Source organism: Penicillium soppii, assembly GCF_028829465.1.
Source record: "Penicillium soppii strain IBT 18220 chromosome Unknown utg000002l, whole genome shotgun sequence".
In the NCBI taxonomy this organism is placed as follows: domain Eukaryota; kingdom Fungi; phylum Ascomycota; class Eurotiomycetes; order Eurotiales; family Aspergillaceae; genus Penicillium; species Penicillium soppii.
Window position 1 is genome coordinate 2,029,078 of NW_026643232.1, and position 15,947 is coordinate 2,045,024.

Below are 15,947 nucleotides of genomic sequence, written 5' to 3' on the forward strand. Positions count from 1 at the left end.
TGCCACAATTATCTCCGGATGCCAAGGTACTTATCAGAGAAAATCTCTCACAAAGACCGTATGGAAGTGCCATTTGGACAAAGGCGATATTCGAGCTTATTGGAATGCGTCATTTTGTCACGAAGAATTCACGATTATGGATCTGTGAGAGGGGACTTCATGACTAATACGGGTTTTATGCCTATGGAGTCACGTGGAGGGGCAGTTGCCCAATTATCATTAGCAGACATCAATATTCTCATCCTTAGCATAGCTGCGAGTTATCCAATATTCTGACCAATTGATCTTGATTCCACTGTATTCCATCGATCCTCTTGTTCTACTTTCATAGCGACTCGCTTGTCGAAAAGAACGACAGCGTTGGCGTCGTTGTGAGAGCCTGTCGGGTCAGTCGTCGGATGGAGAATGGTCTTCGGTCTGGGACATTGGATTGGCTAGGCTCGCGCTGCGCCCAGGGATCCACCGTCAGGTCCGAGTCGTCTCCCTCACTACCTTAATTATCTCAGCGTGTTGTTTCTTTCATTCTTTCTTTCTTTCCCCATATTTAGTATCTTGGTTGAATGCACTCTTTTTCATCAAGACTTGGCTCGTAACAAAAGGATGATTTCTTGTGGTTTTAACGAGCAATGTGGAAAGAAATTGGTCTATAATAGAGAAAAGAAGGACAACAGGGTCTGGTTCATGGACCCCGTATCACCCAGTCTAAATAAATGTTGTTTGACGGTCACAAAATAGTCTCTTGCCCGTAAATTCACCAATGTCAACTACATCCCTCACACAACCAGCAGGAGCCCGAAATAAAAGAAGAAAATAAAGATTATAACGCTAATCACGCAATGAAAGTGATTGATCGGGGGCCTGTGTGAATGAGAGAATGGTCTGGCAAATATCATCAAGTATTTTGGCAGCAAATACGGAGTCGACCAATTTGCTCGGCCCAAAGACTGACAGTTGTAGGCTATCGCCCACTTGCTGGGAGTGAACCCAAAATTGTTTTGGAACTGAGAATGCCATAGCCGATATGTTGCACTCCACGCCACCCAGCGAGAACGGAGGGTCTGTTACAAAGTTGTCGTGTTGAACAATGATCTCGAAATGAGTAAGGTCTGGCCAAGTGGTGCTCTGCTTGACGATATCCCGCAGGTCTGACGTCTCAAACGGCAAAACTTGCATGTGTTGGTGTTGTGTATACTCCAATAGGTCTATCACAGTCCACCCTGGCTGGAAGGTGATTCGCATTGGCACAATATTAACGCATGGACCCAGAATTCTGTCGACATTTGGAATTGGACCATTGCGACCATTGACCGTCTGACCAAAAACAATATCAGTTTGGCGCGTCAGCTGTGCCAGGACGAACGACCACGCAGCCTTAACAAAGGAAGCCATGGTTATACCGGGCGGCAGATTGGGAAGAACAATCTTTTTGTCGACTTTAGTGGTAATCTCGGGGGTATCGACCGTGCATCGTCCACCGAGCGAGCTATAGTCCAGGCGTGTCATGTTTGCACCATGGAGAAAGTCCCTCCAGAACCGAGATACATCTGCTGACTTACTAGATAGCCGATATTGCATGCAGACAGAGAAAGCAGGCGCTTGAGCTATCGTGTCTCCGTGGTAGGCAGCCGCCAAATCGTGGTATAGAACTGGAAGGCACAGGCCGTCGTACTGGGCATGAGAGAGCCGAAGGATCAGGATATGCTTATACAATCCATCGGAAACGAGAGAGGCTTGAAATGGCATGTCACCAAAGGGCAGCGGTGTCCGCGAGTCATCACGACAAAGGGTCGTGGAGAAATGGAGGAGATCTGAGTCGCAGGTATAGCGCACCATCGTGGGAGGGTCGCAACGAACGATTGCCTGGATAATGCCTTTGGGACTCGGGAAAAAGACAGTGCACAATATAGGATGTTGTTCAACAAGAGTTTGACAGGCAGCTTGGAGTCTGTTTGGGTCGACTGGGCCCGGGATATTCACATGGAAGTAAGAGCACTGATGGGAGGTAACAAATTCAGCTTGTAATTCAGTGGTGGGAAAAGCGTTGACGATATTTTGATTTTGCCAGGAATGTTGCGGAATATAGACTTCGTTGAGGAAGGCGTCTGAGCTAGGCACACCAAGAAGAGAAAAAGGAGCCTGTTCCAAGGAGAGAGCAAGGTCAAGGGGAAAACTAGATATGGTCAAGGCTTGCTTGGAAAGAAGTGGATGCTGGAACACATGGGCCACGGTGAGAGCGATGCCGTCTTCACGGGCGACACTGGCCAGCTTCATGGCCGCGATGGAGTCGCCGCCTAAGCGGAAGAAGTGATCGTTCGGGCCGATTTCTGCGGGTGGGAGGTTCAGGACTCGGGACCAGAGTTGTTTGAGGGTGCGCTCGGCCGGCGTCGTAGGCCAACTCTTGGCCACCACGACGCCTTGGTACGCCCCAATGTCTGCGCGCGAGAGGGTCGCGACGCGGTCGCGCAGCCGCCGCCGGTCCGTCTTGCCCGTGGCCGACAGCGGCACCCCGCGCAGCGGAAGAAACACCGCTGGCACCATGTACGCCGGCACGAGATCGTGGAGCGCCGTCTCCGCTGCTGGAATCGCCGCGCGGAAGTCGTCAGTGGGCGCCGTCAGAATGTCGTCCGCCTTGTTCTTCTCGTTGCCGTCGTCTTTCTCGTCGTCGCCTGTGCTATCATCCTGGATCGGATGGTCCATCCAGACGAACGCCACCAGCATCGGCGCGCGCCCAGCCTCCGCCGGCGTCACCACCTCGGCCACTACGTCGCGCGCGCCCGGGAAACTCCGTCGCGTGTGGTGCTCGACCTCGCCCAGCTCGATGCGCTGGCCGCGGAGCTTGACCTGAGTATCCTTGCGCCCCACGAACCGCAGTGACCCGTCCGCTGCGTACTGGACCAGGTCACCCGTTTTGTACAGCCGGTCACCGCTCCCGCTACTATCATGGCTGCCGCTGCTGCCGCCGCCCCGAAACTGGCGCAGCCAGGCTGGGGGGCGCAATAAACGCCGCCGCCGTCCGTTCTGGGTCATTCAGGTAGCACCGGCCGACAATCGGCCCTTCGATGAGCAACTCGCCCACCGCCCCGATCGGCACCAGTCGCTCGTGATCCTTCCGATCCACTACCCAGGAGACACAGCCTGCTGCCCATCCGATGTTGCCAGCTTCGGGCTTCGGCTGTACACTGGAGATGGCGGAGCACTCCGTCGGGCCATATGCGTTAATCAATTCCACTTGCCCTTCCCACCGCTCGATGTCCCTTGAGGTGACTGGCTCCCCACCAATCGCTAATGTTTCTAGGCTTTTGACGTCGTTCGGCTGCAATAGTCTTGCAGTGGATGTCATAAGTAGAGCCCATGAAACTTGAAGCTCATTAGCAGCCGCTGCGATGTTATTGCGCCTGGTTATATCTGAGGGCACGCAAACACAGCCACCGATCAATAATGTAGTCAAATTTTCGAGAATGCTGGCGTCAAAGGCATATGAAGAAAACTGGAAGACACGGGACTCCGCAGTCAGGTGGAAAGCTTGGCCATGTGCGAATGCGCTAGTGGCAAAGGCCGCATGGGGAATGACGGTTCCTTTCGGGGCTCCCGTGGAGCCCGAGGTGAAGACGGCGTAGAGGGCATTGTCCGGCGCCACGGAGGAGCCAGTCCACGCCTCGCGGGCCTGTCGCCACGGTGTCTCGTTGTCGCCCACCACGATCACTGCCGCTGCCAGCTCGGCTGCTAGCGCCCGATTCGCCGCTGATGACACCACCAGCGGAGCCGATACTGTCTGGCAGATCGCTTGCAGCCGGGCTCGCGGATGCGACGGGTCCAGCAGCACAAACGCTCCGCCCGCCTTCATCACTCCGAGCATGGCCACCGTCGTCCACCGCGACTTCTCGAAGCACAGCGGCACAAACACCTCAGGCTCCACACCACGCTCGACCAAGTGAGCCGCCAGCGACGAAGACAGAGCGTCTACCTCGCCGTATGTGAAATCGCCGTCCCAGGCGCACACGGCCTGCGCGTCGAGCTGCGCGCGGCACTGCTCCGCCACCAGCTCGTGCACACACCGGTTCATCCTTGCTGGCATGGTTCTATTCCACGCGTATATCTGTCTCCGTTCGTCTCCACTCATCATATTTAGGTCTGTCACTTTACTGTGAGGTCGGCCCACTATCTCCTGCACAATCTGCCGAAGTGTGCTCGCAATGCCAGACGCCCGATCGTCCCCTACGCTTGTACTCCAATAGCTGAGGAAGATACTTATATCTTGTTCGCCAACCCCGATCGTCACCGTAATATCGTACTGTGGCCAATCCTACTTAGCATCATACCCCACGTCATATATCGTGGGGTCGCAGGAACCCCAGGGTGGGTAGGCACTTACCTCTGTAGGATCTTCTCCTCCAGCGGTCTCTAGTGTAATACTACATTGTCTTTCCGCGTCTCTGCCCTCCTCGCTGTGCCTTGGTCGTTGTAGTGACAGTACCGTATTGAAGAGAGGCCTTCCTCCCACGTTGGCTTGATGCAGAATCCCCGCCAGTGAGCAGTGCTGGTGCGGTAGACCTTGTAGATACTCCACCTGATTTCTCTGCAGCATTGACAACACAGATATATCCGAGTCTGTCTCCACACGGCACACCAGCATGTTGATAAATGGCCCTACAGTGTCTTGGACTCCGGCTATTGGTACGTCGCGCCCAGAGTTCAGATATCCAAAACATGCTGTATCCAACCCAGTGTAGGTCTGAAGCGTTAGGCCCCATGCGATCTGGAACAGGTTAGACAGGGTCACCTCGTGACGTTGACAGAATTCGTGTAAATGCGCTCCAGCTCCGAGGCTGATGGAGGCCGACCGAAGCTTCTTATCTAGTTGGGTTCGCGTACTATCCGTTTCCCATATCGGGAGGAGGCACGGCTGCACGCAGTCCATGTACGATCTCCAGTACAGTTCGGCATTAGTCTCCGAGAAGCCGCTAAGGTAGGCCATGTAGTCGGAGTATAGCGGCGCAGGCTCTGCGGGCAGCTGGCCATCGTACGCTAGCCGCAGATCACGCTGTAGGATGCGAGACGATTGGGCGTCGATTAAAGCATGGTTAATGTCAAGGGCGCAGTACGTCTCTGTTGATGTGGCGCATAGAAGCAGGCGATGGGGAGGTTGGCCAACCCGGTTTGCGGCCCTCGGATACCTCTGGAGAATCACGGTCGGACTATGGTCCTCGGCTTCGAAGGCCTCAATCACCTTAGTAGTGGCGGTACTCGAGCGCCGTACGACCTGGTTGAAACCAGCTCCCTCGGACTCGCTATCCACAAAAATTGTGCGGAGGATTGCATGGCGAGCAATGACTTGCTGCCAGGCCTGTCGGAGTCGGTCTATGTCAACTGAGCCCGCCCTGATATTTGGGGTAGCCTTCCATAACAAGCGTGTCTGGTAGAGCCCTGTATCTTTGGCTTGACTCAGGAGGAGCCCCCGCTGCATTGGCGAGCAGGGATAGATGTCTTCGACCTCTTGGGGCGCTACCCCACTGCAGGGCAGCGTCTGATTCAGTAATGTATCGAGGCTACCATATGTTAGGGATAGAAGCGGAAAATCGCACAGGCTGTGCGTTGGCTCCATGGATATTAGCTGCTGCACCGCATCCTCCAGTGACTGCTCGCAGTGCGTGATCCACTGGCGGATGGCATCCTGGTGCTGTATGTGTCGGCTATAGTGGAATGAGAACCGCAGGCGGCCTCGTTCCACGGCGGTGGACACGTCAATCAGCGCGAATCGCTGCACGTCATCTCCCACGTCCGGAATATGGTCTTCGAGCCTGACCGGGGGCTGCAGAATGGCACCCTCCCGCTCAAATTGTTGGTATAGGCCTACGTAGTTGAATGCAATCTCTACCGGCTCGTGTATCTCGAAGACAGTCCGGCCGGCCGGATTTAAAAATCGGGAGGCAAAGTACGCCCATCCGTTGCTCGGGGTCCGCCGTCGCGCGTCCTTAGTGTGGCGGATGACGTCGATAACACTAGCAGAGGTGTTCACCGTGATCCATGTCGGCCACATTGTAGTGAACCACCCCACCGTCCGGGAGAGATCGATGGCAGGGTCCCACGGCTCCCGCCCATGGCCTTCGTTGAAGATGGTGGGAGGAGTTCGGTTAGGGAAAGCATGCACAAAGGAGTGCCAGAGTGCTGCCTGGAATATCTCCACCGGCTGGGTCCGGAGAGCATTGTTAGCCGCTCCAAAGAGGGCGGCGGTCAGCTCCTCATTGAGAATGAATTCGCTACTAAGGGCATTGCCCCAAGTATTCTGATGATCCAATGAGCCCCAATAACCCTGCGGCGCGGGCGGACCGGGAGAAGGTAGCGCGATAGCTGGGGCCAAGGTTTCGTGGCTATACTCTGCCTGCAAACGGCACCACGTCTGGAAAGGTAGTGGCCGGGCCCTAGACAAGTTGTTGTTCTGGAGGAGCTCCTCCAGGTCGCCGAGAATAACTCGCCAGGACACGAGATCGATCACGAGGTGATGGGCCACGAGGAAAAGGTATTGCTCTTTCGAGTCGATTTCGATCAGATCCACGGCTAGGATCGGCCCATTCTGGAAGTTAAGACAACGATGGCTAGCACGCATAACATCTTTAGCTTCATCTAGAGATGCAACCACGGTGCCCTGACAGCGACAGGAGCGGTCGATCGAGGCGGTGACTACTTGGACCCATCGACCATCGTGGGCCCGGCGAAAGCGAGTGCGGAGTGCAGAATGGTGTCGCACAATGATATCCACAGCGTATGCAACAACATCAAGCGTGAGATGTTGGGCGACGGGGAGCAAGAAGCTTTGGTTAAAGTAGTCAGTGCCATTAGGCATGAGGTCGAAAAAGAGCTGTTGAATGGGAGACAATTCAAACGGCGTATCCTCTCGATCGTCGTAGTCAAGCGAGGAAGAATGAACGCTAGTGAGGAGAGGAGCAAGCCGGGCGAGGGTTTTAGCATGGAAGATGTCGGAGACATGGAGAGAAAATCCGATGGAACGCAGGTGGGCGGATAGTTGCATCGCAGTAAGGGAGTCGCCACCCAAGCGGAAGAAGCTATCATCGGCGCCAATTTCATCGGCGGGAAGGTTAAGCACCTGGGCCCAGAGTTGTTGGAGTGTGCACTCGGCCGGCGTCGTGGGACTACGCTTGCCCGTGGCAGAGCCGTGGTACGCCTCAATGTCAGCGCGCGAGAGGGTCGCGACGCGGTCGCGCAGCCGCCGCCGGTCCGTCTTGCCCGTGGCCGACAGCGGCACCCCGCGCAGCGGAAGAAACACCGCTGGCACCATGTACGCCGGCACGAGATCGTGGAGCGCCGTCTCCGCTGCTGGAATCGCCGCGCGGAAGTCGTCAGTGGGCGCCGTCAGAATGTCGTCCGCCTTGTTCTTCTCGTTGCCGTCGTCTTTCTCGTCGTCGCCTGTGCTATCATCCTGGATCGGATGGTCCATCCAGACGAACGCCACCAGCATCGGCGCGCGCCCAGCCTCCGCCGGCGTCACCACCTCGGCCACTACGTCGCGCGCGCCCGGGAAACTCCGTCGCGTGTGGTGCTCGACCTCGCCCAGCTCGATGCGCTGGCCGCGGAGCTTGACCTGAGTATCCTTGCGCCCCACGAACCGCAGTGACCCGTCCGCCGCGTACTGGACCAGGTCACCCGTTTTGTACAGCCGGTCACCGCTCCCGCTACTATCATGGCTGCCGCTGCTGCCGCCGCCCCGAAACTGGCGCAGCCAGGCTGGGGGCGCAATAAACGCCGCCGCCGTCCGTTCTGGGTCATTCAGGTAGCACCGGCCGACAATCGGCCCTTCGATGAGCAACTCGCCCACCGCCCCGATCGGCACCAGTTGCTCATGGTCCGTCCGGTCCACCACCCAGCACACACAGCCCGCTGCCCATCCAATGTTGCCGACGTCGAGCGCTGTAAGAAGTGTCGGGTGTACACTGGAGATGGCGGAGCACTCCGCCGGGCCGTATCCGTTCACCAACCGCACTCGTCCACCCCACTGATCAATGTCGCTCGACGTGACTGGCTCTCCAATCAACACCAATGTCTCCAAGGTTGAAATCTCACCCGGCCGCAGAAGGCGGGCGGTTGATGGGGTAAGTTGGGCCACAGAGATTCGTAGCTCATTCGCTGCTGCTGCGATGCTATTGCGCCTGGTTGTATCTGAGGGCACACAAACACAGCCACCGATCAATAACGTAGTCAAGCTCTCGATGATGCTGGCGTCAAAAGCATATGAAGAGAATTGAAGGACGCGGGATTCCGCAGTCAGGTGGAAAGCTTGGCCATGTGCGAATGCGCTAGTGGCAAAGGCCGCATGGGGAATGACGGTTCCTTTCGGGGCTCCCGTGGAGCCCGAGGTGAAGACGGCGTAGAGGGCATTGTCCGGCACCATGAAGGAGCCGGCGCACGCGTCGCGGGCCTGTCGCCACGGTATCTCGTTGTCACCCACCACGACCACCACCGCTGCCAGCTCGGCTGCCAGCACTCGATTCGCCGCTGATGACACCACCAGCGGAGCCGATACTGTCTGACAGATCTCTCGCATCCGGGCGCGCGGATGTGACGGGTCCAGCAGCACAAACGCTCCGCCCGCCTTCATCACCCCGAGCATGGCCACCGTCGTCCACCGCGACTTCTCGAAGTACAGCGGCACAAACACCTCAGGCCCCATACCACGCTCGACCAAGTGAGCCGCCAGCGACGAAGACAGGGTGTCTAGCTCGCCGTATGTGAAATCGCCGTCCCAGGCGCACACGGCCGGCGCGTCGGGCTGAGTGCGGCAGCGCTCTCCCCACTAGCGCATGCACGCATCGGTCCACTCGTGCCGGCACTTTCTGGTTCCATTCCAAAAGCTGTCTCCGGTCTTCCGGGCCGACCCCGCACATATCCTTGATCAGAGCTCCCGGTTGTTTGCTGATCTGCTGCGTTATATGCCCCAGCTGGTACAGCATTCGCTGCACCTCTATCGCTCTAATCGTCTGCGGGTCGTATGTCGCCTGCACCGTCACCGCGTCGCTTCCCAAGTCACATATGAGCGTCAGTGCGTAGGTGGTAAACGCCCCCTTCCCGGCACGGACTTCGGGTTCCGTGAAGATTCCAGTCGCGCTTCTGTCCTGCTGAGGCTGGATGACCAGCAGGTTCTGGAACTGGCAGGCCGCCGCCGCCTTGGCGCCCAGATGGCGGATCTTCTGCAGCCCAGTCTGCTCATACGCCAACATCTCGGTCGATTGGTCCTGAACTCGTTGCAGCGCCTGGGCCACCGTGGCGTTCAGATCCAGCCGCACATAGAGCGGAATGGTCGCGATGGTCGGTCCGGTCATCTGCTCGATGCCGGCTACTGGCGCCCCGCGCCCCGTCACCGTCAGCCCGAAGACGACGTCCTGGGTGTCAGTATACTGCGCGAGGGTCAGCGCCCACGCCAGCCGAATTTTGGTGGCCGGCGTGAAATCATTCGTCGAGCCCTGGGGCAGGGTTATGGTGTACGTAACAGACTCGGTGGGGTTCGGTACGTAGGTCGGCGTGGGCAGAGGGGGAAAGCACGTGGTGTCTAGGTCAGTAAACTGAGACCGCCAGAAGGCTTCCCCAGCATCGTTCGACTCGGCTAGGTACGCCATAAAGGGACTGAATGGTCGGGCCACTAGTGAGTTACCCCGAAGAGCCGCGTTGGCTTGTTCCAGAAGAAGGGGCAGGGACCATGCATCGTAAACTGCGTGGTGCATAGTGAGAATGAACCGCGGCGGAATGTGCGCGTCTTTGCCTCTGATTACGGCTGTGTGGACCAGCGGTTCGCCCAGGCCAAATGATGCCACGGCCTCTACACTACATCGCTCCCCATCATCGTAGACTGCCCACGGAAGATCGGCTGATACCACCACCTGGAAGCTCCCCCATTGGTCGTGCTGGATAATCCGCGTATTCAGGATGGGGTTAGCGCGGGCGACTGCGTTCCACGCTGTGCGGAAGGCACCGAGGTCAGTGTCATGGGGCAGGCAGTAAGAGAAGTGGGCGATATATGCCCCCGCTGACTTGGCCGTGAGGGCGAGAAGGCCCTCTTGCAGGGCAGTGCAGGGATAGATATCGGTGATCTGGTCGTTAGACACCCGGCATTGATGTATGGCTAGTTGAATGGTGGCATCACGTAGGTCATCTGCTTCTAGCAGAGAGAATGGGGAGGGAGCTAGGTTCACGCTCACTTCAGATGCAGACTGGATGGAATACGCTAGGTCCGAGAGCTTCGGGTGCTGAAAAACCCGGGCTACAGTGAGTGCGAGGCCATCTTCACGGGCGACACCGGCCAGCTTCATGGCCGCGATGGAGTCGCCGCCTGAGCGAAAGAAGTGATCGTCCGCGCCGATTTCTGCGGGCGGGAGGTTCAGGACTCGGGACCAGAGTTGTTGGATGGTGCACTCGGCCGGCGTCGTGGGGCTACGCTTCGCTGTGACAGAGCCGTGGTACGCCTCGATGTCAGCGCGCGAGAGGGCTGCAGCGCGGTCGCGCAGCCGCCGTCGGTCCGTCTTGCCCGTGGCCGACAGCGGCACCCCGCGCAGCGGAAGAAACACCGCTGGCACCATGTACGCCGGCACGACATCGTGGAGCGCCGTCTCCACCTCTGGAATGGCTGCGGAGAAGCCGTCGGTGGGCGCCGCCAGGATGTCGTCCGCCCTGCCCTTCTCGTTACCGTCATCTTCCTCGTCGTCGCCTGTGCTATCATCCTGGATCGGATGGTCCATCCAGACGAACGCCACCAGCATCGGCGCGCGCCCAGCCTCCGCCGGCGTCACCACCTCCGCCACCACATCGCGCGCGCCCGGGAAACTCAGTCGCGTGTGGTGCTCGACCTCACCCAGCTCGATGCGCTGGCCGCGGAGCTTGACCTGAGTATCCTTGCGCCCCACGAACCGCAGTGACCCGTCCGCCGCGTACTGGACCAGGTCACCCGTTTTGTACAGCCGGTCGCCGCTCCCGCTACTGTCATGGCTTTCGCTGCTGCTGCCGCCGGCCCGGAACTGGTGCAGCCAGGCTGGGGGCGCGATAAACGCCGCCGCCGTCCGTTCCGGGTCGTTCAGGTACCCACACCCGACGATCGGGCCCTCGATCAGCAGCTCGCCCACCGCCCCAATCGGCATTAGCCGCTGGTGGTCCAACCTGTCCACCACCCAGCACACACAGCCCGCTGCCCATCCAATGTTACCCGCTTCCGACGCCGCATGAAGTGTCGGGTGTACACTGGAAATAGCGGAGCACTCCGCCGGGCCGTATCCGTTCACTAATCGCACTCGTCCACCCCACTGATCAATATCGCTCGGTATGACTGGCTCTCCAACTAATACCAAGGTCTCAAGAGTAGCGACATCTTCCCGCCGCAGTAAGCGTGCGGTCGATGGTGTAAGTTGAGCCACAGAGACTCGTAACTCATTTGCTGCTACTGCGATGTTGTCGTGTCTACTGATATCAGAAGGCACACAAATACAGCCACCGATCAATAGCGTGGTCAAACTCTCGATAATGCTAGCATCAAAAGCATATGAAGAGAATTGAAGGACGCGGGATTCCGCAGTCAGGTGGAAAGCTTGGCCATGTGCGAATGCACTAGTGGCAAAGGCCGCATGAGGAATGACGGTTCCTTTCGGGGCTCCCGTGGAGCCCGAAGTGAAGACAGCATATAGCATGTTGCGTGGGGTCACAGCCGATCCTGGACAGGCTTGCGTCTGGCTGCGCCACGCCGTCTCCTCGTCGCCCACCACGACCACCGCCGCCGCCAGCTCAGCCGCCAGCGCCCGATTCGCCGCTGATGACACCACCAGCGGAGCCGATACTGTCTGACAGATCTCTCGCATCCGGGCGCGCGGATGCGACGGGTCCAGCAGCACAAACGCTCCGCCCGCCTTCATCACCCCGAGCATGGCCACCGTCGTCCACCGCGACTTCTCGAAGCACAGCGGCACAAACACCTCAGGCTCCACACCACACTCGGTCAAGTGAGCCGCCAGCGCCGACGACAACGCGTCCAGCTCGCCGTACGTCAGCTCACCGTCCCAGGCGCACACGGCTGGCGCATTAGGCTGCGCGCGGCACTGCTCCGCCACCAGCTCGTGCACGCACCGGTTCACTCGTGCCGGTATACTCCCATTCCACTGCGCTAGTTGCCTCAGATCCTCGCAACTCACCCCGCACACGTCACCGAGTGCTAGCGGACCGCTCTGCTCTGTGCACATCCCCCGCAGCACGTGCTCTAGATGCCATGCCATGCGTTGCACCTGCACCTTCTCCACCACGCGTGAATCAAATCCTATCCGCAATTTCATGCCATCTGCCCCGAGATGGCATTCGAGCATGATCGCGTATGAATTCATTATGTTTAGCCCCATAGATCTACCATCATTCTCATACACTTTAGTGGGAGCCTTGAATAATACATCTTCGATCGTTCTTTGCCTCTTCTGGATTTCTCGGGGTGGAGGCTGCACTACCAGCAGGGTCTGGAAGCGACAGCCCAGTTCCGTGTCGGGGCTGATCTGCCGGATATACTGTAGCCCCATCTGCTCGTACGCGATCATGGAAATTGCCTGTGCCTGTACTTGCTCCAGCAGGCCCCGAATATCCGTCTCCCAGCTCCACCTGACCCGCACCGGCACTGTGGCAATTGTGGGGCCCGCCATACGCTCCACACCCGGGACTGGAACTTGTCTTCCGGTCACCGTGGCTCCGAATATCACATCTAGGCCATTCGTGTATTGACCCTGTAAAATCGCCCAGGCCGCGCGAACCATCGTCGATGCGGTAATACCGCTCTTTGGCCACTGTAGCCCCGAAATCTGATGGTCTAGACCGTCATCCGCTTGGGGCTGGTAACTAGGCGATGGTAGACTAGGGAATGGTACTGCCTCGGACCCGCCAAGCTGGCTCTGCCAGTACTCGCGGGTACCTTCCCTGCTATGTAGAACATGCCTGATAAACCCATGGAACGGAACCAGGCGGTCCCGCGTACGGCCGCGGTATGCCTGTTCCACTTGTTTGAGCACTAGTGGCATCGACCACCCATCAAGCAGTGCATGGTGCACGGTCCACACTAGCACAGGGCGCTGGTCGGTGCAGCTGTCTATTACAGCAAACCGGGTAAGGGGGCCCCCCAACCCCATAGGTTCTTGTTTGTCTGCTTGCAAATAAGCCTCTAGGTCCTGGCAGGCTGTGAATGAGCCCTCTCCTGCAACCACAACCTGGACTAACCCTTGTCCCGCTAGGTTCACGACCCGTGTCCGCAGAATCGGCATCGTTGCGACAACCTCCCGCCATGCTCGTTCCAAGCGCTCGGGTTCGATGCCAACCCGAAGCTCAAACAAATTCTGGATGATATAATCACCGTGTCGCTTGGCTGTCATGGCGAGCATCCCTTCCTGCAGCGGCGTGCAAGGGAAGACATCCTCCACTAGGTCTATGTCCACACCACACTGAGCCGCTGCTTGGACCCGAGCAACATTTACGTCGATCCCAAGTTGAAGGAGAGAGAAGGCAACAGTGGCCTCTTCGACGTAGCTTTCTGCCTTGACAGCTCGTGCCATCTGGCTGAGGTGCGGCGTGTTGAGGACGTCCGCAACGGTCAGTGAAAGATCCTCCTCCCGGGCAGCCGCGACGAGCTGAACAGCGGCAATGGAGTCACCACCAATGCGCAGGAAATTGTCGTCGGCACTAATCTTGTCGGAAGGGATTCCGAGTACGCTGGCCCACAGTTCGTGCAGCTGTTTCTCCATTGCCGTTATTGGTGCCCGGATTGTGCCACGGAATGGCTGTAGTTCTGCTAGCTGGTCTAGCGTTAGCCCTGCGCCCATCTCGCGAAGCCGCCGGCGGTCCGTTTTGCCCGTCGCTGTCATTGGGATCGTGTCCACGGCGAGATATGCGCTCGGCACCATGTACTGTGGAACGCGCTCCGCGAGCCGATCCTCCACGCCCTGTGTCCATCTCTCAAGTGCCGTCCGCACTTGGTCTGGACTCTCATTCGCTGCCTCGCCGATTGCGATGTAGATCACCAGCTTCTGATGGTTGCTTCCACGCGGCGTCACCACCTCAGCCACAAGTAGCGGACTGGTGTCACCCGTCAGACTCTGCTGGACGTGATGCTCAACCTCGCCTAATTCCACCCTTTGGCCGCGAATTTTGACCTGTGTGTCCTTTCGCCCAACCAAGTTAAGGCTGCCATCAGCATTGTACTGGACCAGATCGCCCGTCTTGTACATTCGACCGCCACGTCTTGGCCGTTTGTTGTACCTCTCACAAAAAGTTGGAAACCAACTCGGAGCCTCTATAAAAGCTTCTGCGGACTTTTTTTCATCATTGAGATAGCCTCGTGCTAAGATTGGTCCTTCCAAAAGCAACTCTCCAATAGCGCCTAGAGGCACCAGTTTGTGGTGATTATCCGGCTCAACGACCCATCCAACACTTCCCGTCATCTTGCCAATTAGTTGGGGGTTAGACATTTGTCTCATATTTGGAACGATGGCACATAACACAGAACTCTCGGCGGAGCCATAAGCTCCAATCACTTGAACATGGTCTGGCCATGCTGTGATATCATTCCGTGCTGGGGCCTCTCCCCCAAGAATAACATGTTTCAAGGTGGACATGTTCTCGTTCCGCACTACTCTCAGGATGGAGGGTGTAAACAGGGCCCAGTTGACTCCAAGCCTGCGTACTGCCGCCGCGATGTTGTCACGACACTCAGAGTCTGACGGCACACATACGCATCCACCAACAATCAGAGTCGTGACCATTTGCACAATGCTAGCACCAAATGCGTACGACGCGAGTTGTAGGACACGAGAATCTTTACTAAGCTGCAACTCATCGCTGTGAGCCAAGACATTAGAGCAATATGCCGAATGCTCAACCACAACGGCTTTAGGCTCTCCCGTCGATCCGGAAGTAAAGCTGGCATAGGCAGCATGGTGTGGCTGCGTACGGTACGTGGCTCCATAATTATGCAGGTCACACGATGAGGGGCTTTGCATGGTATTGCTCAGCACAATCACGTTGTCCGCCAGCTCTTTACTGCGACTCTCATTTGCCGAAGAAGACAGGACAAGCGTAGCTTTCACACCAGCACACAACTGTTGTAACCGCGGCAACGGCTGACTAGAATCCAACAGCACGAATGCCCCGCCGGCTTTCATAACCGCCACCAGCGCCACTATTGTCCAACGTGACTTTTCGAAGCACAGCGGCACAAAAACCTCGGGCCCTACCCCACGCTCGACTAGGTCCGCCGCCAGCACCGATGACAGCGCGTCTAGCTCGCCGTACGTGAGGTCGCCGTCCCAAGCGCACACAGCATGTGCATCGGACTGGGCCCGGCACCGCTCCGTGATCAGGTCATGCACGCACAGGTCCACCTGCTCCGGTACCACGCTGGTCCATTTCTCTAGCCACAGCATGTCGGCTTCACTGAGTAGGTGTCCCTCTTCCTTTTCCCACCCCTCGAGGAAGAAAATTCCTGACTCTCTCCCCTTCGTCTCAATCAAGGCGTCGGAACACCCCACGCTCCGGCATAGGACCTTTTCAGCCACTATGTTTGCTCGATTTAACTCACTGCCCTCCAGCCCTAGGGAGGTATACACTCACACGCATCCATTCCTGCCGTAAGTGAAACACTTGTCATTTTTTTGTCAGAAGTCGGTGCTATTCCGTCCTTTCAGTCAACTGCAGCTTTCCACCTTCTTAGTCTTATTGTTTCTACTTTTTTTAGCTGGTGATAGTATTGAGAATGGGCAGACTCACTAGGGCTTCGAAGGGCGTATATTTTGGGCAGGCTTTACTCAAGTAAAGGTGGTCTTGTATGAAGAGCGAGTTCTTTTCAAAGCGTTTTTAACACGAAATTCGGTGTCCTTGACAGATCAAATACGACTCTAATGTACTGGCACAGCAAATTCAGTTCTACAGCCCTG

The 15,947-nt window shown here is 57.4% G+C and overlaps 1 protein-coding gene across 1 annotated transcript; it reads right to left on the bottom strand.

Moving 5' to 3' along the window:
- Positions 1 to 825: 825 nt before the first annotated feature.
- On the bottom strand, positions 826 to 15,661 carry N7529_002092 (uncharacterized protein; the record flags this gene model as incomplete). The annotated part of the gene is made up of 5 exons (XM_057237623.1): positions 826 to 3,018; positions 3,077 to 4,291; positions 4,373 to 8,806; positions 8,889 to 15,568; positions 15,625 to 15,661. The coding sequence occupies 5 exons, from the start codon at positions 15,659 to 15,661 to the stop codon at positions 826 to 828; spliced, it is 14,559 nt and encodes a 4,852-aa protein (XP_057102310.1).
- Positions 15,662 to 15,947: the final 286 nt, after the last annotated feature.